The 27,074-nt window shown below is 40.5% G+C and overlaps 1 protein-coding gene across 1 annotated transcript; it reads right to left on the reverse strand.

Annotated features, from left to right (window-relative positions):
- Positions 1-1,963: 1,963 nt before the first annotated feature.
- ATF3 (activating transcription factor 3) lies at positions 1,964-13,681 on the reverse strand. Its single transcript, XM_030557552.1, has 4 exons — positions 13,417-13,681; positions 8,286-8,529; positions 6,702-6,809; positions 1,964-5,175 (listed from the first exon to the last, which is right to left on the reverse strand). Exons 2-4 carry the CDS (start codon positions 8,523-8,525, stop codon positions 4,978-4,980), a joined length of 546 nt encoding a protein of 181 aa, XP_030413412.1. The 5' UTR covers positions 8,526-8,529; positions 13,417-13,681; the 3' UTR covers positions 1,964-4,977.
- Positions 13,682-27,074: the final 13,393 nt, after the last annotated feature.

Raw genomic sequence — 27,074 nt, forward strand, 5'->3', positions numbered from 1 at the left:
AGGGATGGGAAAGAGGTGAGAAAAGGACAGAGAGGTGCCTAACTGTGCACCTTTTAACAATGTCACAAGATTTGAAGCTGGCATGTGAAGTTACTGCTAACCACCACTAGGTGATCTCCATCAGTAACATTTGAAAAGCATAGCATAACCATAACTAGTTATTCTGTTTTTTGCTTTTGTTCATCTTAACATAATTTGGATTGTTTCCTTCCTATAATTACATTTGTGGGTGATTTCTTTCTATGAGTTTTGTAACCACCTCTAAGATCCTTCTTCTAAAAAAACATCAAGGCCAGAACATCTGTTGTCTGTGATCTTGTTAACATTTAAGGTAAAGCTACAAACTTATACAATGCCAACCTATACTCTTAAGAGTCGAAACCAGCCCCTTAATCTATTCTAAAACATGGAATTATTGGTTATTTTAATTCATTTTATGGGAGCTTCTACCCTTTAATTAATTGAATTGACTCATTGATTATTTATCCCAGTGTTGTTGAACTTGCTTTCTTGGGCAAAATGTGTAAAAATAGATTATGAGGATAGAAAAGACCCAGAACAAAATACACTTATAAGTGGGTCTGAGTCATGGTGAGCCCCATCAAATATTTTTTTGGAAAGCCCCCATTCTGCAATGTGATCTGCATGGGTCTGCATGGATAGAATTGTATGAATAGGCCCTAATTTAAGACAAAATGCAACAAGCACGTGTAACAAACTATCAGAGGGAATAGGGGAAGGAGAACAAGAGTAATAGTGAGAAGAATGTTACATACACTAGTGATGTATACAATTTGATTTTTTCAGATCATACGTTTAAAATAAATATTATATAACATAAATGCAATTAACGTCAGCAATGCCTAGCCTGTTGATGAAGATTTTTAAAACAAACCTGTGATTAATAGTTTGTGTTGAAGGCAAGCAGGTGGCTTACAAATTTACCAAAGATAAAATGAGACAAGAAGTCAAAACCACACTAGCTAAAGCTGATTGCTATCCAAATAAGGGCAGATAGAAGAAAATGGGTGAGAGACTGAATATATGCACGTTGACTGGTGCAAGTCTTTTAAAGGGATATATTGATAGGAAAGTTCCATTTATAAAGAAAAAAAGATGTTGTTGCAGTTGGTAGCCCCAAATTCCACCCATTTAGTAGAAAGTCCAGTTGAAATTTTAAACTGGTTTCAGTTGGCCAACTAGGTTTTGTAATGATGCAATGGATCTATTAGTCTACTGGATCGTGGGGCTACTGATATTTAAATAACTCCAATCTACTGGAATTTCCACTGTGTTGAGGATTTTTCTTATTTGCAAAGTATTCAGACTAAAATTTTTGGTCAGCACCTACCTGTAAGTGCCAGGACACTTTTATTTAGGAACTTTAGCATGGATGTAGATGTTCAGTTCCGAATATACAGGCTTGCATATTTTAGCCATCATTCTTAACATTTTCCCAAATAAACAACCAATAACAAAACCCCCAGGTCCCCAACCTGTAATTTTTAACAGTTTGCACTTATATAGCACATTCCATCTTGTCATCCTAAAGTACTCTATAAATATGAAGATCTATACCAGCCCTCTAACATATGTATTATCCACATTTGGCAGATGAGTAAACTGAGGCATGGAGACCTAACGTGACTTGCCCAACATCTCACAGCATAAAAGTCCTGGCTATGAGTCCCCTGATGCAACTACTATGCTGTGTATGAAGCCAGAAGCCTAGCTTTCCTGGGCAGTGTGTATACCAAGAGGAGTGTAGAGTTCAGTAAACAATGCCAGTTTCAACTTCCAAAAACTTATTGTTGTAAACCTAGGAAACATATTTTTAAAACAGCTTCTTGTTCTTCTAAGAAAAGAAATTGTTTCCAGACTCTGAATGAATCTTAGAATGAAGTCACACATGAGCAAATGTATATTAATTATTTTTTATTAAAGTATCAAAACATAACCTTGAGAATAGAAAACAAATTGCTTTTAATGCTGTTTTAAAGGTTCTCCCAAATAAAGTAGACATTTACTAAACCCATGCAATGCATTGCTCATGTCTAGCCTTTATAGACATTGCTTTCTTGGGTATATTCAAATTAACTTGAGTACCATAACTTATGAATTATACTTGCACATACACATATGTGCATGCGCACGCACACACACACACACACACACACTCACAGTGCAAAGCAGCGATGACTGAACAGATAGAAATAAAAACAGAATACCTTCTGACAAAAGTAGTGATACCATATTAACATTTGGCATGCTAGTAAATAACATTTATGTTTAACTCAAGCAGCAAATGCATGACGCCTGCGTCACCAGTAATACAGTTAATAGCAACTGTACAAAATTCCTAAAGAAGAGACACAAATTTTGTGATTATGTCGAACAGTAAATGAAGCCAGTCCCTGTACTAATACCTTATAACAGCATAAGTGACAAACTTTTTTTTTTATTTTGCCTTTGCTGGTATTTGATGCACAAAGAACAAAGCCAAGGAGTTTGGTATCTGGATTACGCTTAGATCTACTGCTTCTATATTACAGAAGTCAAATGCTAATGAAAATTCATTTGACAAGGTTATTGAAACACGTTCTATGTATTTCTTGTGTCAGACAAACAATGGGCCAAATTTATCCATTGTGTAACTCTGGTTAAGCCAGTGGAATTGCATGAGGGGACTCTGTTCTCCAGCCATGGGATCTGATAAACTCTTATTGAAGTCATTGGGAGTTCCACATAATCTTGAACGAGAGACTTGGTCCCCAGGACTGAATGTGGCCCAATATGTTGTATTTTATACATTCACCTTTTAGGTACTTGAAGTACATATCTGAAACATGATATAAGACATTACAATATATCCAGATCTTAGGAAAGTGTATTAAGAAGTTCTGTTGCAGAATATAAAAATAAAAAAAGGATCTGGCATGATATCTGTTTTACCCATTTGGGGCTTGCAAACAAAGAAGCTGATGGTTGAGGTATCTATTGGTTTAGGCTTTAGATTGAAATTGTATTTTTAACACTGCAGCACTGGTGTAAAATATTATGTACTGTAAGCTCCATTTTATGGTTTATTTAATTTAAAATGCATTATTAAGCAATTAGACATCACTGATTGAGATATGAAATCTCTGAACCCAATCCTGCAAGATGATGAACACCTCATGAGAGGCAAGAATCAGGCACTTATACTTTTTAAATAGTGGTGTCCCAGATAGAAGCGTTGAAGTTTAGAAATATATAATATTAGACACCAAAAAGTAAAAATAAAAAACAGTACAACACTTGTGTTTTCAGTTTTGTCTTCTTTGCAATATTTATTATTTTAACTTCTTAGGAATATTAGTGATAAATAAGGATAATATTTTCTTTTACAGAAAACTGTAATGATAATATTTAATAGGATTAAACAATCTGAGGATTTCACAGAAACATCAGAATTTAAACACTCATAACTCTAGCTCTTTAGTCCAGCAGCTCAACTAATAGTTCAAAACATCTAAGGTTAGATTTTTAAAAAAGTAAAAAATAGTTACTCACTACATCACCAAGTTCTAGGCTATTCTTGGATTCTAAACAGCATTTTGGTTGGCTGCAGTTACCACTCAAATGTGAAAGAAAAATTACTACAATCAGAATTCTTTCTTCTGTATAAATCATCTGGCAATAAGAAATAATCCTCACAGAGTGAGAGACTTCAAACCATTGCTCACATGAGTAAGAGCTACCCATGGGACTACTTGTGTGAACAGGATTACTAATTTGAGTAAAAGTGTGCAGAATCAGCCCCTCTGTGATCTAATGTAGTAAGTCTTTTCCATTTCTATTTTCTGTGATTCACAAACTTGGGGTTCAATCCTGCAATCCTTACTCAAGCGAAAGTCTTATTGAAGTCCCTTCCTGGTTAGTTCCCTCTTCCCAAAAAGTGCAATTCACTCATGTGCAGAGGGCCAGCATAAGGTGGATGCATTATTTAAATTACATTTATAGCATCAAAATAGGGCTTACATGATGTGTAGCCCTTGCACCTGCCCTCTGCACGGTGTGTTTTTCACCCAGAATGAATGATAAATGGGAGTTTTGCCTGAATAAAGATTGTATTCTCAGAACCCAAGACATTAGGGAATCATTAGATTTTTCAAGTCTATTTTTACTGTGTAATTTTGTTTCCATAAAGTTCTTTGAAATATCACACATATGGGATATTATACTTTGGGTGCGCAAAGGCCAAGGTGCTTTCCTATTTTTCATGGCAAACTTGCAATTCCTGAAGAACAGTGAGTGAGGTTCCAGTTCAGTAAATGCAAACTTAGTTACATGGATATTTGGCAAGAAACTGACACTTGTCACATCTATCAGATTTCTCAGAATCTGCCGCTGAGTCATAAAACCTCCCCCACAAGTACTGCGGAAAAAAAAAAAAAAGGACAATGCTTAGTTTGAAACGAAAGTCTTTGTAGCATTAAGTTAGACTACAGTATGTCCCATCACATAGCAACACATTCTGCCAGAAAGCATCATTCTGGAAACTGCAAAACTTTAAAAACACTCTCAGTGTGCTTTCCCTACCAGCAACAAGGAAAGATAGTGTCCATCCAGCACGGCTGTCGGCACAGTGTGCATCACCGGAAGTCATAGTGTTCTAATACAAACATCATGAGTGCAGGCACTGTACACTACAGAGACCTAAAACTTCCAGAGCTGTTGTCTGTAGCTTCTAGGAACAGCGAGTATGACTAGTACTAAAACCTAGAGTTGAGGCAGAGGACTCTTCGACTTGATCAAGACCAAATCTTTGGAGAGGAAGAATCACAGCTAAGCCAACATGATCCTTCCTGCTTAAAGCAATCTCCCCTGCCTAATGGTTCTAGACTACTAGGATCCTACAGATACACATTGAGTCAAATCCTCCATGGTTTCTGTTTTTTTGGTGTAAAGATGCACTATGAGAACTCTTGGTTTGCCTTAACCCTGCAATGTTCCTTCTTTGATCTGTTGAATAAAGAGGTTTCTTTCGTCCTCGGGTGTTCTCCCATTCTGTGCTCGAACTATGCAAGTGGGCCTGTGGAGATTGAGCATGTATATCAAGTGTTGCTTCTCATTCTTTAGCTCTTCAATCTGGGCCTTTAGTTCTGCGTTGATAGTTTCCAGCTTTTCTGATTCCTAGCCACAGAGCACAGACATAAGTATTACAGTGAGTATTTTACATAGTTAACCCTAATGGTATTGTGATGGTTGCCACCCTTTACAGGTAGCAAAGCATGATGGCTGGGTCAGAAAGAAATTACCTGCTTCTTAATTAATCATAACTATGCACCTGTACCTCACCAGTATATAACAGTATAGAGAACAGATTCAGACAATGGCCCTCTTTGCCCTTTAAATAAATGTGACAATGGTCACAAAACCAAATTCAATAGAGCCACTTGCCAAACATTGCATTGGCCAAAAGGAAGCTTATTTGCCACCACCACCACAAAAAAAAAAAAAAAAAAAAAAAAAAAAAAAGCCATTATGAACTCACTTGGCCAGTCCAACGGCCAAGTAGAAGTTCCAGCGAGCTGCACCCCAGAATCTGAATCCTTGATTCTAGTCTGGTTCCTTGTTCCCAGGCCAGCAGGGACTTAGAGCTTGTGGAGGCAGTCCGTTCATTTTGGGGTAGGATGATAAGAAGCAGCAGCATCCTGCTTTTCTTTGATAAGCCCCTCTGACCAACACAAGGAGTGATGTTAATGGGCTCCCTGCACTTTTCTGAAGAGACACTCACTGATATGGGGCTTTTGAGAGACTGCTTAGTACTCTTAATGCACTAAATACTAAACGCTACTAATCACAAACTTGCTAATGGAGACAGACATTAGCACAGTAAGGGTTACTTTGCACCTATTCTTGTGTCCTCTGTGCTACCCTATCTATAGGGCTCTTGTCTATAGGACTCTTATGACATCATTACTGTTTTGCAGTGGCATAAGCTTACGGTATCAATAAGTAATAGTAATAGTACATAAGCTTGTGATGTGTAAAAGTTACTTCTCTGAAAAATTCCATCAGCAGTGTTAATTATAAACCAAATGAGATGCAGCTTTAATTTGTTAAGCTACTACAGCAGTGATCATTTCTAACTGGAGAGCCATTTCATAGAGAAATCAAGTTTTGGTGCATGGAGTAAGCATATCTTATTAGAATCTATAAAGTACATGATGTGAAATGTAATTTTAATTCCTCATGTATGTTCCATTTACATTTTCAGATTAGTATTATCCACATAAATAACACTATCACTCATTAAAACTGAAACAATGTTTTCTTCTCCTTCTTCAGTTATTTTTCATATATCTTTCATTGTTAACCAAATTTGATCTAAAGGCATTTGGGTAAAATTCACCCCAGTGTCCTAGGATTTTGCATAGGCCTTGTGCCAGCCTTCTGCACAAAGATGAATTTCACCCATTGGTGAATTCAGCTTTCCACTACTCAAGTGAGGTGGCTAAATATCTCCATTTTACAGTTGGGGAAAAGAGGGTAAATGACTTGTCCAAGATCACACAGGAAGTCTGTAGCAGAGACAGGAACAGAGAGTCCACATCTCCTGACTTCCAGTCCTGACCTTTAGCCCAAAGACATTGTCCTAATTGCTCAAATAACAGAAAGTGGAAATGGGCTGAGAACAGTGAAAGTCAGTAACTTACTTTCTGCAAACATTCTGTTTTCTCCTTCTTTTTGTTTCGGCATTTTGCAGCTGCAATTTTGTTCCTTTCCCTTCTTCTCTTTTTCCTTTCATCTTCTTGGGGTGAAAACTAGCAAGATTCAAAATGCACATACTCAGCATGATGCAGTAGATGCAGAATAGTCATGTTGATAATTGCTGACTTTTAAAAATGGTAGCACTAAAGATTAGCACCAATAGGTGTGTTACCAACACAGAGCATCAGACACTCTAGAGGTATGCTTCTGATCTCATAACAGTGTAAATCAGGAGTAACACCTCTGAGGTCATCAATGTAAACCTGGCGTAACAGATAAGAATGAGGCCCTTTATGTGTCACATTCTGAAGAGTTATTTAAGCCAACATTTTTTAATTAAAATATATTCAGATTTTATTCTACTGACTAATGTTTAACTCCCTGAAGTCAGGAGGAGCTTTGTCTGAGTAATAAGGATGTGCAGAATCAGGCCCCTAGTCTGGTGGTTGGATTGCAGAGTACTATGCCAGTGTCTAAGATCTACTAGCTGTACTCAACCCAGCTGTCTTTACAGACTGAATACCCTCTGATGCCAATACGAGTTTGGAGTGGGGATCAATAGTTGTGTATGGAATTCACAAAAAGTTCCGCTCTTTGCACTCAATTCTGCTTTCAGTTACTCCAGTGTAAATCCAAAGTAACTTTGATCTATGGACCAGATTCTCATCTCACTTGGATTTTACACTAGTCTAACTCCATAGATTTCAGTGGAGTTACTCAGACTTATACAATATGCATGAGTTCACAATCTGCTTCTCCTCCCCCTGAGGCTAGGAATGGCACAGCTGGTTTCTTCAGAAGAGGATGCTATTATACAGCTTAGCACTTTCCTTTTGGCTACCTGGTAGGTTCACAACCAGAAAACTGGTTTACAACCAATTCATGGTAGGATGACCAGAGAAGGACAGTTCTGATTTGTGGGTCTTTTTCTTATATAGGCTCCTATTACCCCCCGACCCCCGTCCTGATTTTTCAGACTGGTTACCCTATTCATGGCTATTGGCCAAACTTAAGCTATGTCTTCACTGCAATAAAAGGTGTCTTTTTATATTGAGATAGCTGATTTGAGATAGTGACCTTGATATAAAATCCTAGTGGTTGATTTTACTTCCCTGTAGCGAGTTGAGGAAAGTCAACCCTTTACCTCCGACTTGCAGATGACCTCAACTAACTACATCAAGGTTAAATTGCAGTGATTTGCTGCAGGCCCTACAGCAAGTCAGTAGTGAAGCCAGATACAGAGTACCCTCTAGAGATACTCCTTTCCATTAATAAAGGAATTTATTACTTGTGTCAGGCTAAAAATAAACTGGCCCTAACTGAAATGAAAGGTGAAATAGTGTTTCACAGTAGCATCTAAAGAAAACAGAAATAAAGAAACACTAGAGCACTGAACACATTTACAGATTAAGTCCCCTGAGGACTGCCTGTCTTTGAGATTATATCATTCTTGGTCTTTGGGATATTTTGTGATACATTAAATGACAATGCTGATCAATCAAATGGAAATATTATCGAAGGAATGATACCTCTGCTTTCAGAACAGACATTTCGACAGGTCTTTCCAACACTGTCACTGTATCCAATGTGGAAGACATCCTGTGGGATAGGCACTTATTTTGGATTGCAAATCTCAATTCCTCCTTCACCAGTGGGGTTAGATTTGTGAAATCCTCAAACCCCAATGACACTGTAGGAGACAAACAGGGAACAATTGCGGAGGCGCTGACTTCTGATGCAGATACCTGGCCTGGGTTTTGGAGCATCATTTTGCTGAAAAGGAATAAAATAAAAACATTGAATAGTCTTTCAATAATCTTAACAAGCCAAACAGATCTGACAGAAGAGAGCTGCATTTTCATAACTATGAACCAATCCCTGTATATTTTTTGCATAGATTAAGATGACATTCTTACACTATTTATGTATGTGCACATATATGTATACATACACATTTGTAGATTTATTTTAGAGTCTCATGGAAAGGTGTGTGAGTTGACACTGTAGCTCATAATGATTGCAAGAGAATGGTTACTGTCTACTTTATAAGGACTGATCATGTATTCCTTGAGCAATCCAAACTTCTATTGAAATCAAGCAATGCAAGCTCAGATCCTAAGTGAATGCCTCTATATTTAGTCAATTTTTAAATGAATGTATGTTTTTTAGATTCTATCTTATGCAAGTCCATGGCATTGTGAATCCTTCAAGCATGGCAGGGTGTGTGAGGATAGTATTGGAGTGGGAAGGAGGAAAGAAGAAGGACCCATAGAAGGAAAAAATGGCAATTGAAGAGGTTTTAAATTTGGAAATTGTAAAAAGACACAAAATAAATGATTCTGTCATACAAAGAGCTATACCTCTATATTTGAGCTTGGAAGGAATGGGCCAGATCCTGGCCTCAGTTACACCTGTGAAAATCCAAAGTAACTCCCCTGGATGCCTAGATTTATATGGGTGTGACTGAGCAAGATTAGAATCTGGCCCAAAATTGTTCAAATCAAAAGATAAATTCCTGCAAAGCAGTTTGTAATAAAAATTGGCTCAAGCGTAAAGAGCTATATATGCTCGGAGGTATCAAGCCAGAGGTAGAATTGGAGGGACGGAATAATGCAAAATTTGAAGTATATTTTATTCTTTTGCTCTTGTGAAATCTGAAAGTGCCCTTGCACACTCTGAAAATTAAGGTATTTTAAATGATTAAACATTTATGGCCAGATCCTCCACCGCTGTAACTTGATATAGCTGTATTAAGTTCAATGGAACTGTGCCAGTTGACACCAGTGGAGGATCTGAGCCTTATTTTGAAAAAATTGGATAAAATTCAGCTTATTTTACCATATTTGCTTTTTCTACTTCCTTGCGGGATGCAGTCAACTGTATATCTTGTAGTAATGGGATTACTGCAGTATTACCTGTTCTTGATTCATATGGTAATTATAGTAAAATCAGTTGCAATTAACTCCCTAGCAGCTAAGTAGACAACTGCCTCAGGGCCATCTGCGTACATAAAGGAAAGCTCTGTGTAGTCAGCCTAGATCTGTGCACTCACCTTTATGTCAGTGCTTTAACTTAGCAGCTTTGGGTGGTGGTGAAGATTATGTACTCTAACAAAAGGCCAGATTCTTCTCTCAGTTATCCAGAAATTTACTCTAGATTTACACTGGGGTAACTGAGAGCAGAATCTGGGCCAGAGCTAAATATTTGTAAAGGGTAAATATAAAAATCTAAAGTTAGTGAACTACTGATACGTAGAATTCCCTTGCCCTGATCACCAAATCCCAGGTCTGGAGGCTTTCCAAGCACTTTCTCATTTTCAATAAAAATAGAAGTACCGAGGAGTTCCCAAAGCCTTCACATGAAATCCTGGCCATACTGAGGTCAATGGAAATTTCCCACTGATTTCAGTGAGTTCAGGATTTCACCGTCAGTTATTAAAGAAGGGAAAATTCCCTGGCACTATTTGTTATTCCAACAGACCGTGGGAAATTTATGTAAAATTTATTCACTTCAGGAAGCCCCTGCTCATAAGTCATCTTAAGTATGGATACTCATTAATCCTATAATCTCAGAGCGCTAGAGAATACTCATCTCTAACAAGTTGGAGACATCCCTCTGATTTCCAGCTGACAAACCAACAACAGCATTTAGCATTGCACCAACACACTCAAATAGGTTCTTTCTATTTCCCAATGGGATTGAACCCATCATTGTATGTGGATAGAGGAAGCCTTAGCTATGTGCATTAGCTGTCACTGTTGTTTCAGCTCATGGCGATGGCTTAATTCTATATGGGTAATTTTGTTTAATTCACTCCAATCAGAGATCTAAATTAACAAAGCCACTTCTCCAGCCCACCCCAAGTAATATATGGAGATATACCTATCTCATAGAACTGGAAGGGAACCTTAAAAGGTCATCAAGTGCAATCCCCTGCCTTCATGATCAGGACCAAGTATTATCCCTGACAGTTTTTTTGCCCCAGATCCCTAAATGGCCCCCTCAAGCACTGAAGTCACAACTCTGGGTTTAGTAGGCCAATACTCAAACCACTGAGCTATTCCTAAATTTTCAATACTGGTGGTAGGTCTGTTTTGTTTTGTTTTTTAAATATGTGGATAAACTTTTAATTAAAATCAGTATTACCACCAAAAGAAACCAAGAATGTTCAGAGCTTTCAGGGAAAATATCATGAGAAATATTGTCTATGCTGGATTTCCATTAGTAATTTAAGGAGTTATTTTCAAATATCCGCTAGCACCAACAAAATTCTGCTAAAATCCCTTTTATAATCCTATTTGCTTTTACTGGTGTCTCCTTGATGTAAGAGTGATGGGGGAGTGTTCTCTATGGGCACCCTTGACTTTGGAACTTGCAGCTCCCTTTGGTCTGAAATAGTCCAAGTCTGCTGACCTTCAAAACATGCTGGAAGGCATCTCTACTTACTCAGGCTTTAGGAAAGAGAAGGGCTTGAAGGGGCTGAGGTTTGTGGGTGGGTAGGTTTGTAGGAGTACTGTTGTGGGTCACTTTTCCTTTGGTGGGGTTTGCTGCTAGTTTCCGCTTGGTTTTTCTAACCAGTTTTGTAAACTGTTTGGGACAAGGACTGTTTTTTTGTTCTGCATTTGTACAGCGCCTGGCACAGTGGGGTCCTGCTCTATGCCTGGGGCTCCAGACAGGATGATAACACAAATAATAATAAATCAGAACTATATCAGAGGTACGGAGAGTGCTAGATAGGTAGATACCATTTGTATACTTGATAAAATCAACATAAAATTGTAATGTTGGTATTTTCCTCTGTTCAAAAACATTTTTTCTTCAAGATGTAACATACAACTTCCTATATTACAATAGCATAAGCAAGAGTTAAACATTTGTTTTGCATCCCTTTTCCTCAGTCATCTGTCTGTAAATTATCTTAGGTTGCAAGTTATTTGGGGGCAAGGACCTGGTTTACTCTGTAAAGCATCTAACACACTTTGGCTTGCTCTGTAATTAGCCCAAGAAAATAACCACATCTAGACCTTTCTGTTTAACTACAAGTCCATACAACTGCATGGATCCCAATCTGGTGAGGTGCGGAACACCTCCATCTCCCATTGAAGTCATTGGGAGTTGGAGGTGCTGAACACCCCACAGAATAGCACCACAGATTCTCAATTCATCCCTGGCGCAAGTGCAAGCTACTCCATCAGAAGCTTATGATCAAGAAAAAACAGGACGTTTCCTGATTAAGATCCCATTCCACAGTTTGTGTAATGATTTTTCCCTGCCACTTTTAGTTTTCACCTCTCACATTCTGACATTTTGTGTGTGTTCAGGGCACATTCTCTATTCCAGAGTCCAAACTCAGCCTTTATGTTATTTAAACTGTCCTTCAGTTTAATGCTAATATTAAAAGTGAACACTTCAGCTCACCCTCACTCCTAGCTTTCCTTTAGCTTAACTGCAGATGAATGATTTAATTGTATTTCCTTAGATGAGTTCATTTTTCTCTGCTGCTGACGTGATAAACCCCGTGAACTATCCAGGTGAATCTGAAACTGCATTAGGAGTAATTATAGTTCACTACCTCTGCGCACTCAAATTGACCTTTAGGATTCTGATATCCCAGATCGTATCTGCCTCCTTATCTGCCGGACTTCTCTGCTGTTGTTGCTACCAAGAAAATCGATTTCACACAGGAAACTCGTTCTGTGTAACAGTTTTTCTGTTGCGTCGTCACTCAACCCTGCTCAGTTAGGCAACAGGTCAGCAACTGATCTTGTTCATGTCAGTCATCAGTAGATGGGGGAAATGATTTATCTCCCAGCGACTTTCCCCACTATTTAATTATTCACCGCCTGCAGGATGATGATACTTCTAGTCTGTGTGTGTACGCTAATCACGTACTCAAGATTTCCCCAAATCATAAAGGAAAATAGCTCCATTTGGGACCTTACAACACTTATGTGTAGCCCCGGGCTCAACAGACACAGCCATTGCTGGGTGACCCGCACTAACTGAAGTCTGCGGGTGCCTTGAGCTGTGGGTTACTAACTTTCTTCTCCAAAGGGGTGTACCGCAGGCAGCGCATCTCGGGCAGCAGCTTGCGAGCACCGGGCGTCCCGCAGCCCAGCAGAGCTGCGCTCCTGCCGCCCAGCCGTGCGCCGCCCTGTGGGCTCCAGCGCTACCCCCAGCCCAAGAGAAACGACTGAATCGGGCAGCGAAGCGAGCCTGGCCGCTCAGCCGGGAGAACCCCCGTCTCTCGGGCGAAGGCCAGATGCGCAGGGCTCCCCGGCCCCGGTGAGAGCGCCCGGCTCCCGGCGGCTCAGGCGCGCGGCTGAGCGCCCCGGGTTCAGGCGAAGCGGCGGTGAGGAGCCGCGATCGCACTGTCCAAGCGGGCTGCTGAGCCGCGCCAAGCTGGGGGATGCCCGGGGCGCGGGGCAGAGACTCCGAAGCAGGAGAAATGGGGGTGGGGGGGGGCTTCTTGCGCGTGGCCCCAGCAGGAGTCAAACACTTCGCTCTTCCGAGCGCACTTTTGCTTTCAGTTGCGGTTCGCGAGGTCCCCAGCCCAGCCCAAGCGCAGGGTCCCCCCGGAGCTCGCCACCGCCAAGTCCGAGCGCGCCCCGGCGAGCCGAGCCCCGGTCCCCCGCCCTGCCCTTTTCCAAACTCACTCACCTTTCCCCCGCCGCCTCTCACGCTGCCGTGCGGCGGCTGGGACCAGAGGAGCGGGACGGAGCAGACGCGAGCACGGGCGAGGCAGCGCCGGGGAGCAGCAGGACTACCCGGTCCGTCCGCCTGGCTGCCGGGCGCGCTGGCTGGAGGGGCTCCCTGCCGGGCAGTTCCGAGTTTGCCGCTCGGAGAGCGGCGGCTGCTTCTCGGTGTGTGTCTGAATCTCTGGCTCTGCGAGAGGTTGCATCACCCTCCTTATATAGCCGAGTGGGCAGCGCTGGTATTTACTCTGGCTGCGAGTCCCGGGCTGATGTCATGCTATTAATAGCCTCGCCAAGAGAGCAGGGGAAGGGGGAGCGCAGCTAGCGCTGGGCGGTGATGCAAGGTTCCCCCCATCCCGACCAGGAGGAGGAGCAAGGGAGCTGGCTCGCATGCACGCTCGCTCCATAACAGGACTGCAGCCGCCTGGGCTAGCAGCCAGATGTGAACTCCTGCAGCTGCGTGTCATCCTCATGAGCCAATGGTGCCCAAGCCAGCTGCATGACTCCAGATCGCTGGCATCCTGCTGCAACGGGGATGGGCAATAACTGAGCGGGGGGCGGCGGTGGAATTAGGGGGCAGAACTGGTCCGCTGAAGGGACCTTTTAGGAAAGGCTTTGTCATTTTCTGTAGCTGTTTAAACGGCTTGAAAATCCCCCTCTCCCCCATTAGATCAGCGTGTGTGTGTTTGTGTAGGGGGCGAATGTGTAATTGTGCATCAGGCATCTGTGCCGGTGTGGCGACCTCAGCACCGTGTGTGCGATATTGTGCTTCGGTGTGTATACGGTGTGTACGCGCGTCAGCCTTCCCGGGCTGCCCCTGCGCAAGGGGAGCAGCGTGCGGCTCGCGCGTTGACACAGAAATACTACAATCCGCACCGATCTGGGTCTCCAACGCCTGCTCTGAAGAGTTCGAGATTTAGCGAACGGGATGAGAGGCGGGGACGGGTCCGTAGCTTGTGGGAAAGGGGCATTGCTCACGGCGAACCGAATTCACTTTGGAAAGTAGCCTCCCCTCAGAAAACTGTCCGATCCACGGATGAAGATTGAGAAGATTTCTAGAGAAAACTCACTTCCCCATTCCCTTTCCCCCATACGGCGCAGATGTGCTTCCTGAGATGTTTTCGGCGTGATCTGCTGTTTGTAATTCCGTACCTTCATAAGCTTTTACTGGGAATCGGGTGCGTGGGCGAGTGGGGCTTTTTAGTAGTAAAAGCAAAGCCCGTTTTACCATAATTTATGAAGGATTATGTAGTTTTAAAAAGAAGTGAAAATGTGATAATGTGTCACAGAGATGTAGTTCCCCCAATTTCAGATGCCATCTAAACGTTCAGCGTACAAATTGAGTGGGCTGACTTTAATTTTTACCCGTAAAGATTAAAGTCCCCTTTGCTGACACATCAGGGAGCTAAAAACATATCTTTCCTTAAACAAAGCAACTAACAATATCCTTCTGGCTTCGGGGAGGAGGATTTAAGGGGAGGAGAATGTTTTCCTTTTTTTCATCCTAATTTCTTAAACAAGAAGAATTAAATTCTAACAGCCACAACACAAAACTGGTATACAGATTGTTTAATGTGCTTCAGTATTCACAAATATACACATACAGATATACACAACATAATATACTACTTACAAAAAACATACAAAAAACAGCATGAACACAACTTTCTCTTGCAAACTCAGGCACTCAAGTCATGTTAACTCAGCCACTTTGCGTACTGAGTGTGTACGTGCATATTACGATACACTTCAATAAATGCATACAATGCATTAACAAGTAAGAGTACTACTTTAAGGTCTGCATTTAATAAGGGGCTATATTTGCATTGGGGGCAATCTAACCCTGATAATGTTGAAATGTCATGACTTTTGCACGCTTGATCTCACAAACTTAACACTTCATTAACAATGGCATTTTGCATTTAATTCCCTACTTGTTTTTTTAAGGAGAAAGGGTTGGGAACATAGAAAGAAAATCTGGCTTGCACAGTTTAGAAGATCATCTTTGCAGTGTGTAGGTACAGTTTGTTCCTTGCTCTACACTTACCTGGTGTGTTCAGTTTATAGATTCTAAGGGCAAGTTCTTTATTCCACACCTGTTCAGTTTTAGATCCTTTGCAAGTTCTAAAACATTGATTGCTGCACACTGCCTAGCTATGTACTCCTTTAGTGATCATATCTCTTTAAGTACACACCGACAGACACTGCAATAAAATCTCATCCAGCTCACACCCTTCTGAGGATTTTATCTTTGTAAATCCAAAACAATTATCCTAACACCAAGCAAAAAAACCCATTACTCTTTAGTGGGGACTTGTCTGTGACAAGTTTCAAACTTCAGCTCTGTTTTCTGGGTAGCCCTGTAGTTAAATTGTTTATACCGCAGAGGGGTATTTTCTTCACTCGTTCCACATCCAAAAACAGCTGGAAGGAGTTTGCTCAGACTTACAAAAAAGGCAGAGGCAAATATGGAGAATTTCATCCCAAAATGTAAATGTTAAGGAAAGTTCTGAGCACACGTGGAAACAGGGAATTATTATGGAAGCTGTTTTGCAACATTATCCTGAGTGGTCATGACCAGGTGCCTGCTGTAATACAGACAGAGAGCTTTAGCAACTATCCAGGGTTATTTAACTACTTTTATTATCCATGGACATTTATTTGGAGCATTTCTAATTAAATAGAGCAAAGTCACACAAATAAACAGTGGCAATTAGAAAGGTTAAATACATTACTTCTTCTTTCAAAGTGGTTAGAAACACCTCACAAAGATAAATATTGAAAACCTGTTTTAAGTGTCACTAAAAATTACTTCATGATCACAGTGTTTCACAGATATAATATAGCACTAAGCAGACAGATGCTTATGCTTCATGTATCTTCATTACTTCTAGTATCATTGACAAGGAAATATGTTTAATATGAAAATACTGTTGACAGTAAAATAGGTGTGTTATTTACCAAATCCTTGATATGAGCGAGTGCCTTCCCTTAGAATAAACATAGAGGTAGCAACTGTGCATGTTTTAAAATTAGTCCACTGTAAAATGTCATGGCATGGCATTCCTTAGTAAGAAAGAAAATGAAACTATAATAAAAATGAAAACCAGAGTTTTACACTTAGTTTCATTAACATACAGGGCCCAATCCTAATCCCTTTTCAATCAATGTCAAACTCCCATTGACCTCAGCAAGGGATACAGGATTGGGGCTAGATTCAACTTAATACAAACTAATATAGCTATCAAGAATGTCAGGAAGTAAAAGCAAACAATAGATACACAAGATGCTTAAACACTTTTGGTAGTTTTACTTTTCAACTTTAAAAAAAAAATCCCCTTTCCTCTATTTAAATATTCCCTGATCCTTTTAGATTTCCTCTCTCTAGTGTTACCAGAAACCGCAGGAAGTAGTCTGACTGAAACAGTAATAGTTTCAGTGAGATGAAGTCTGTTTTAATTATTACTGTCAGGGCCGTCCTTAGGCATAGGCAACATAGGCAGCTGCGTAGGGCACCTGAAAATTTGGGGCACCACTGGGTCTTAGTGTCCACTCGCTTGTTTTCCTATCCCTGTTCTGACCCTTCCTGTAGGCTCCCACAGATGGCTGCTCTAGCCTGGTGAGTCTTCCTTGGGAGGGAATCTAGTAGTTAAAAGTGAAAAAACCTCCAGCCTGCCAGACCTATTAGCACAACATTGAAACTGTTAAAGAGACATTCAAGGGGTAATAAAGCCATTTAACAGGCATTTGCCAATCCCAAGGTATATACTGACAGGTTTCAGAGTGGTAGTCCTGTTAGTCTGTATCAGCAAAAACAAGGACGAGTCCTTGTGTCACCTCAAAGACTAACAAATTATTTGGGCATAAGCTTTTGTGGACTAGAACCCATTTCATCAGATGTCCACGAAAGCTTATGCCCAAATAAATTTTTATACTGTCAGTTTCTGACTTTACTGACAAAAACAGTTGTGCATTAATGTAATATTTACACAGAACATGTCAGTCTACAGGACCTTAGTTTAAAATTTGCTTTAAAAATATTTCATTAGTGAGCTGGTGAAGATTATAAAATCACATTTCTAAAAAATGCTTGCATAGAGTTTTAGATGCACAATCATCTTTAGCCTTAAATGTGTGGATCTTCAGACATACAGTTTTTTTAAATAAATCCTTCAAAAGACCTCCCTTATCTAAAATACACATTTTAATTACTATAGTTAAAAAAAAAAGTACTTCCAAGTCTTCCTGTGTCCTTTCTGTCCATCCCTTCACCACCTCTCCCCCCACTCCCCACTGAAGAGAGCCCTTAAAGGGACAACAGTCCTTCCCTTCCAGATAGCTGGACAAAGAGTTTCCCTTTCTTTACTTCTGACTATCCGACGAACTAGTTTTAAAAGAACCCTCCAGCAAAATCAGTACCTTAGTAAGACAAAATCCTTGTTATACCTAAAATCTTTGGAAACATATTTTTTTAAAGTTGGTGAAATTTCATAACCATGTCTCTTGTTATGGAGATCACACAAAGTAAATTACTGTTCCCTTTTTCTAAAAGCAATGAACATTGTTATGAACACACTAAACCTCTCTGATTAATTTAAAAGAATGTCTTTGTTTCAGTGAGTTAAATATGTAGTAATCTGGAACGCTGGCTTAAGATTTGAGTACATTTAAAATATAAATTCAGCTTAGAAATACTGATTAAGAAAATGTAAAACAGAGAAAAGCTGCATCATATATTCCATTATATGTAATGTTGTATTCAGCAGGACAGCTGACTCACCCTTACTATGAAGTTTTTGCAAATAAATCTCTGACAAACTTCAGGGCATATCAAAAAACCTGTGACTGACATTTTTCATTCCCAAATTTTAGTGCTTTTAATTAGGTACTTTCTTCATGTCCATTCTGCATGAGGGAGAGGGCATGGAAGTCTCTGCGGGGAACTGTGACTCTCCGCCACCATGAGGCAGGCCGGGCATCTCATTATCCTTTGCTGTCAAGTCCCTCCTCCCCCACCCCCACCAGGCTGTGAGCTTGGGCTACCATCCGGCATAGGGGCACCAGTTTAACAATACTGCGTAGGGCCCCATAAATCCTAAGGACGGCCCTGATTACTGTTATGTCTTGATCTACCTACAGTATAAGATCACCAGAGCACCTACAGTATTATTCACTGGGTATTTCTACAAAGAGCAATCAGACTAAATAATAACCTGCTGCTCTGTTATTGTGGACTCTCAGAAAATCTCCAACTTGAACTGCACAGAGAAAAGGATTCTTTCATTCACCATCTTCTGAGACAAATCCTGCCTCCCCAACCCCCAGACCTCTTCATTTCCAGTGGGTATGTCAGTAAAATAAAAATATGGCCTCCAGTAATATAACTAAGAAATAAGGCTCAAATCCCTGTAGCAAAAGCTTTCTGTATTCCCCCTTCCATTACATTTATGGAGCTGTGGGATATCTGCCAGGGAAAAGCTATATAATATAGGGGCCCAACTCTCATCTCTCACTTCTTTTCTAGTAGTGTAACTCCATTAAGCAATGAAGTTACCTATGATTTCCTCTGGTAACTATCACAGGCCTCGTGAAATATAAATATATAAAATTTACTTTCCTAAGTATCTGTCCTGCTTAGTGACTTCTTAGGTGAAATTTGGTTTCCTGAGTCTTTTGTGGTTTTACTGCTGTTAAGTTTTGATATTACTATAAACATAACAGGCCTAATTTTCCTCTCAGTTGCACATGCAACTGAGGAATAACTCTGTTGAACTCAGCAGGGTTACTTACAGCAACGTAAAACCGTTACAGAACTGGGGTCTTTGTTTGTAATTCCGTACCTTCATAGGCTTTTACTAGGAATCGGGTGCGTGGGCGAGCCAGCAGAGCTATTCTAGAATTCCATGCCGAGCAGTCACTTTGCTATGATTTTTCCTATACAGTATATTTCTGTTCCAAAGCTGTATTGCAAGATTCCTATATTTGCTCTTGCATTTGTATTGGCATCAAATTATCACCTCAGATGCTTATGCATGTGTTGTCAGCAGCATAAACCTGGGTCCATTATCTCTGCTTCACAGATCTCTACTGCTTGGCCGAAAGTAGTAACTCCTAGTAGTAGCAGTAGCAGCCATTAAGAAGGGTATGTCTACAGTGCACACTAATCCCTGGCTCTGATTCAGATTTGAGCCTAAGCCCCCTTTCCATCCATGCACATCAGTCTGGCTTGGGTCAGCAAGCACTCAGAACCCAAGCACTAGGACTCTGCTAAGGCAATGGGTCAAAACCCAAGTTCTGCTGTGATTCTGGTCCAAACTATGTCTCAAGCTGCAGACCTGAATCAGAAGATGTATGTGGTGCAGTATGAACATGTTAGCATTGCTGCGAAACCCGGATCCAGTAAGTGTAAGCCCAGGTTTATATGCAGTGTGGATGCTCAAGTGCAGGCTTGAAAACACCAAGTCCACAAACCTGGGTCCCACAGCCCCGGGTTTACAATGCAATATAGACATCCCTTAAAGGGGCATCCAACACAAACACTGCCAATGTGTTACATACAGTCCTACTGAAGTCAATGAGATTTGTGTATGTGCACCTCGGGGGGAATATAGCATGTAATAAGTAAGGGATTATTGCCACTTGTATTATTAGCAGTAAAATATTTAAAAACAAGATTAGTTCACATCAGTTTTGCGGGCATCTTCTCTTGCTTTCCTCCTGCTCCCTCTGTTTATGTTTCTTTATTCACTGTCTCTACTTCCATCTCTATTTTTTATTCTCTCCAACTTCATTTTCCTCCTTCCTGTCTTATTTTATCTCCTTTTCATATATTCTCTCCTTTCCTGGTCTCTGTTTGGCTTTATGTTTGAGCAATAGCACTCCTCCCTATTTCTTGATTACAGAAACTTCTTTTCTTTTTGCCTCGTATCTCTTCTCTGTTTCCCCTCCTTTCACTTCTCTCTTCTCTCCCACTTGTGTCCCTAACCTCTTTGTCATTCCTCTTTCTTCTTCTTTCTGTTCCCTTTTTCCTATTATTTTCTCCCTTGGTCCTTTTAGTCCTGCCTCTCAAGCTTCCAAGCTCCCTGAGTTTTGACAAATAATTTTACCCTGTATTCCTCAATTTGCCCATCTGTGAGACGGAGATAATAATACTGTGCTTACCTACTTCATAGGGATGCAAGGGGACTTAATTACTAGTAGACCAAACAAAAATTGTGGGCCAAAATTCTTATTGACTTCAGTGGGAGTTTTATTCAATTTAAAGACACCAGGTTTTGGCCCATTATTATTAGATGCATGAGTGCTTTTGGGTGTTTGGAAAAAAACTGCAGATGGCCATGCTCTTTGGCTGAATGAGCCAATTCACTGTTTCCTTCCTCTGAAACCTTCCTGAGGTTTTTATCACACGGACTTTGCACTCTTGCATAGCAGCTGGATTATCACAATGGACTATGAATACTCATTTGGAGTTGATATGGTCTATCTAGTCAGTAATCAGCAAAGAACATTTCATGTGATGATCTCCTCAGGAGTCACTAGGGTCCAGCATGGAAAAGACCCACTTCTCATAAAGTGACCAAATAAACTATACTAGCTCCAAAAGAACCATCGTGTCCACTGAATATGCAAAATACGAGGCCAGATACACCAATGCTTATGCAGGCCAGTATAGATTACACCTCCTACACCTGCTGTCATTGGATCAAGTCCTCCGTTACAACCCTGCAGCATTGTTCCTCTCAGGGGAGAGAAGGCTATCATCACTCTCTGTGGTCACAACTCCTCACCCCCAGCAGATTTTCTATTATGGGGTCCCACATAATAGTTTAAATTGGTGGAAGCAATGATAAACATGAACTGAGTTTGGCCCAGGGATTATATGTGTACAAAAATATCAGTAAAATCTGATTTCATCAACTACCTAAATGTCTGATTCAACTGTCACTGAAGTAAATGGAAAGATTTCCATTGACTTCAGTGAAAGCTGGATCCAGTAGAGATGATTCTTAACTACATAGAAAAGTGTCCTAGGGACTTTACTGTAAAGGAGTATTTTAAGATGGAAATTGCTTGTTGGAGATCCAGGTTTCACCGTAGTGATCTGATATAATAAGGGATCCAACACATTTGTAATCTATGAGATAAAATACACCCAATGACACACACACACATGCACTCTCTCTCTCACACACAAAGAATTCATGTATTTTTACCTGGTAGATTACAAATGCTTTGGACTCATTATGATATCACTCTCACATGATGGAGTATATTCCTACCTGTCTGTAAATGTATACTTTATAATCTGCTGTGATCATTACAGATATATATTTTAAGCATTAAAACAAGTTAATTTCTAGACAGACATTCATTTTAAATAACAGTAATCTCCAACACAGATTTACAATCTTCAGCAATTTCAAAGTCAAGGCTGACATTTCATCTTTCAGTCAGATGATCATAGTGACCCTTCCCCCACAGTAGGTGAGAGTTTCTGTAACAGGGACAAGTAGTAGGTGAGTCTTAACTTTCAGTTTCTTGACAGTGCTGACTTGTTTTGCAGCTTTAGTTTTACCGTAACTTGTCCAGACATGAAAGGACAAGGCATAAGGAAAATGAAACGAAAATGGCTGGATGCAGTTTTTAAATGGGAAGACCTTAATTGCAAATGCAAAAGCATTCTGCTCTCATCTGCACAACCAGGGTTAACTGACCCCTCTCCATGGGCATGGGGAGCTCTGGACACAGTGGTAAAATGAGGTCAAGGCTACTGAATAGGAGGGAGGAAGCAGGGTTTAAGGAGCCCACACTGGGGATGCAGATCCTCAACATGCCATGCCATAGGGTCTCCCTGAGTGTCACAATAGACAGATTGGCAGGGATGGGGCAGGAGTTTACCAGAGAGGAGAAAAGAGTGCACATAAATTATGAGGGCTTCTGTGAGGACTTCTAAGGTTGCGTTAGTGGTTGTGCAATGACTCTGCAAATGCTCCTCAGTGTGGGAGGATGATTCCAACCTCCCCGTACTTCCCACTGCCCACTGCAGAGCCCCCATGTCATAGCCAGTTGCTTGGTCTATGCCGGGGTGGGCAAACTTTTTGGCCTGAGGGCCACATTCGGGTTGCAAAACTGGATGGAGGGCTGGGTAGGGAAGGCTCCGTCTCCATTTTGCCACGGTGAGACAGAGAAAATGAGACTCAGGGTATGTCGACACTACACAGCAGAAAAACCCAACCCATGGCTGGTCCATGCTAGCCAACACAGGCTGTGAGGCTGTTTCATTGCTGTGTAGACTTCTGGGCTTGGGCTGAGTCCTGAGCTCAGGGGCCCTGCCACCCTGCAGGGTCCTACTGTCTGGGCTCCAGCCCAAGCCTGGAAGTTTACAGAGCAGTGAAACAGCCCTGCAGCCTGAGCCCTGTGAGACTCAACTGGCATGGCCCAGCTGGGGGTTTTCTTTGCTGTGTAGACATACCCTCACTTTCCACTGTGAAACACCTGGAGTGCCGTAGATGAAAAGTTATGTAGTTAAATATTTTATTGTTAGATATCATTTTAATTATGTTAGTAACTTAGCAGCCAGAGGCCCAATCAGATGTGGGCCTCTCATTGTGCTGGGTGCTGCACAAACATATTATTATTCAATATTTGTATTGCAGTAATATCTAGAGCTCCCAAGAGGAATCAGGATCCCATGGTGCTACACACTGTACCCATATCTAACAAACAGACAATCCTTCCCCCAAAGAGTTTACCTGGAAGAGACAGTCCCTGAAGTTCTTAAACACTCTTTTAGATTTAGTTTTCTTATGTGTAAACATTTGATACGGAATTTGGAAAAGGATCAGTAACACCCTAAAACTTTAACTAATATAGGACCAGAATCAGCAAAGCACTTAACTGCATGCTTGACTTTCAGCTCATGAGTTGTCCCAGTCCACTTAAGTGCTTTGCTGAATTGTGGGTCTTACTGTTTAGTAAATAGCTCAAAAAGTCCTCTATAAATATTACTTCTTATCTCTGTGATTAGGTCATATATTTTTTCCTCAGGTATTTGGGAATGGGGTGGTTCATCGAGTCGGATATATTGATTTTGTGTCAGGATCATTATTTTTGGAGAGTCTATCTTTATTATACATATGGGATGATCAGTTAGTTACAGATTTTTCCAGTATTGTAATAAATATTTTTTTTAAATTGTGAAATGCCTGGAATTTGAGGCAGATGCTGATCAATGTAAATAAATAAATAAATAAATAACAAGGCTAAAAGTTGTTCTCTTTGACATAAAGAAAAAAAACATGTTTCCATCTATATAAACACTGGAAACTTTTTGCAGTAACAGTGGACACAAGAGATGTACCTACTTATTCAAAAATAAGTTAAATTGTATCCTACGTACATAAGTATACATAAGTATTTATTCTGTACCCGGAACAATGATGGAGCAAATCATTAAGCAATCAATTTGCAAATGTACAGAAGATAATAAGGTGATAAGTAACAGTCAGCATTGATTTGTCAAGAACAAATAGTGCCAAACCAAACTGATAGCTTTCTTTGACAGGGCACCAAGCGGTGTGGATGGGGGGAAGCAGTAGACATGGTATACCTCGACTTTAGTAAAGCTTTTGATACTGTCTCGCACAACCTTCTCATAAACAAACTAGGGAAATGCAATCTAAATGGAGCTACTATAAAGAGGGTGCAAAACTGGTTGGAAATCCATTCCCAGAGAGCAGTTATTGGTGGTTCACAGTCATGCTGGAAGTGCCTAATGAGTGGGGTTCCTCAGGGATCAGTTCTGGGTCTGACTCTGTTCAATATCTTCATCAATGATTTAAATAATGACATAGAGAGTATACTTATAAAATTTGTGAACAATACCAAGCTGGGAGGGATTGCAAGTGTTTGGAGGATAGAATTAAAATTCAAAATGATCTAGTCAAACTGGAGAAATGGTCTGAAGTAAATAGGATGAAATTCCATAGGGACAAATGCAAAGTACTCCACTTAGGAAGGAACAATCAGTTGCACACATACAACATGGGAAATGACTGCCTAGGAAAGGGATCTGGGGGTCATAGTGAACCAGAAGCGAAACATGAGTCGAGAGTGCAACACTGATGCAAAAAAAGCAAACCTCATTCTGGGATGTATTAGCCAGAGTGTTGTAAGCAAGACACGAGAAGTCATTCTTCCGCTCTACTCTGCACTGATTAGGCCTCAACTGGAGTATTGTGTCCAGTTCTGGATGCTACATTTCAGGAAAGATGTGGACAAATTGGAGAAGAGAAGAGCAGCAAAATGATTAAAGGTCTAGAAAACATGACCTATGAAGGAAGATTGAAAAAACTGGGTTCGTTTAATCTGGAAAAGAGAAGACTGAGAGGGGACATGATAACTATTTTCTAGAACATAAAAGGTTGTTACAAGGGAGGAGGGAGAAGAATTGTACTTAACTTCTGAGGATAGGACAAGAAGCAAAGGGCTTTAATTGCAGCAAGTGCGGTTTAAATTGGACATTAGGAAAAACTTCCTAACTGTCAGGGTGGTTAAGCACTGGAATAAATAGCCTAGGGAGGTTGTGGAATCTCCATCATTGTAGATTTTTAAGAGCAGGTTAGACAATCACCTGTCAGGAATGGTCTAACTAGATAATACTTAGTCCTGCCATGAGTGCAGGGGATTGGACAAGAAGACCCCTCGAGGTCCCTTCCAGTCTCATGATTCTATGACTCTAAGATAAGTTGTCTGTAGGACCTGATCTTGCAGTTCTCATGCATCCAAAATTTCTAATGACTTCAGTGGGAATTATGAATGCAAGAGGAATTCAGGGTTAGGTCATGCTTGTTTTTAAAGAATTCATGTGAAGCAAAGCTAATGCACAGACCAGCTGCTATGTATAAAAAGTGTTAAATAGTTACAATATTTTATACTGAAATATAGGTATACTGTAGAAGATTGAAATTATAGATCAAGGTCTACAGAATATCCCATAAAGTGTCCAGAGAGTAAATACTGTTACCCCTTTGCTGAGCGGTATCAAATTTTGGAGGCTTTATGGGTTAATTTCCCATTTGGAGCAGAAATTGATTACTCACCATCAGGTATCCTTTAGTGCAGTTTGTTTATTTATAGAATATACCCAAATCCTGGTTCCTTGGATGAGGCAGTAACTAATGGCAACACAGGCAACTTCTGCATGCAGAAGCCTCAGATAAGGCCCTGTCCCCCGAAGCAGCTCTCTTGTACTTTTGTTTCTCAACAGGTCACCACACACCTCTATTGCTTCAGTCTCATTTTGCTGTACCAGTCCCTGAGTTTTACATCCGGGAACCCCAGATTGCTCACAGAGACCACATGGCCTAGAAAGATAAGCTTGGGTGTCTACAGTGTTTTGCGAGTTGGTCTACAACGCAAAGGAACCTCAGAGCTTCAACTGCCAGAGCCCTTTAGCCCACACAATACTCTGGCTAAAGTCAATGGAGCTATGACAATTTCCGCCAGTTAAGGACCTGCCCCTCTGGATGCAATTACTGCATGGCATTTTTAGGGGAATTTCAGCACCTTGTGCCATAACAATACAAAAGATTGTTTAAAAAATGTGTTAAAAAATGTTTAAAAAATGTTTTTAACAGGAAAAAATGATACTAGTAAAGGGAAAAATTAGTAAGATTTACCAGTTTACTTTGGATATCCTCCATGTATTTAACAACGGATTGCCATGTCTTCATACTAATCTCATACATATTCTTTTTAATGACAGCAGGTTTCTTCAAAGACAGTAGGTTTCCAGGATTTAGCAAGTCACTTAGACTTGTTTAGAACTGTGCTTGCATGCAATTAAATTTGTATACACAGAAGTAGTTAGGCCTCTAGCTGGCCATTTGCACACACAATCTCAGTAACTACATGCACAAATGAATGCATATATTTCTGAAAATGGAGGGTTTGCTGACTGAAGTACTGTTGGAAGCTTTGCATTCTGAAGTGACTCCCACTCTAGCAGCAGGGATACTAACGTATATTATGTACAAGCAATAAAGACCAATGAGAAAAGCATTTCCTGGTGTAATCATCAGCTGGCAAGAAATCCCCTCCCTCCCTGTAAGTCATTAAAACTATTATAAATTATGGGACTATAAAATATATAAAATATATAAACATATAAAAAATAAATGGCCCAGTTCTGTGCTGCTAATGTGGGTGCAACTCCCATCGCAGCAAACAAGGATTGCCCCCATGTAAGTAGAAATAGACTTAAGCCAAAAGTAATGACAGAAGAATTTCTTTAATTTGCTCTGATGACTGGGAGAGCTATTGCTTATGACTGGATTTTGCAAATTAATAAGTAAATGAAGAAAACCAAGAAATTAATCAAGGCAACTGCCGCACAAAATAGGCTTTGTTTGTTTTGTCAAGCTTAGTTTTAATGATTTTATTAGTTTTAGTTCCACTGTCTTGATTGGGAGCAAACTCAGGCTCTTACAGTAGATCAGCAAATGTATGGTAGTACGTTTTGTAAATGTAAGGCATTCTCAGTTACCTGAAACTTTGCTATACCAGTAAGCTATTAAATCTTTGTGGAGAAGTGGAGCGAGCTGGCTGGTTTTCTAACCTATT

This window comes from Gopherus evgoodei, chromosome 3, assembly GCF_007399415.2.
Source record: "Gopherus evgoodei ecotype Sinaloan lineage chromosome 3, rGopEvg1_v1.p, whole genome shotgun sequence".
NCBI classification, from domain to species: Eukaryota; Metazoa; Chordata; order Testudines; family Testudinidae; genus Gopherus; species Gopherus evgoodei.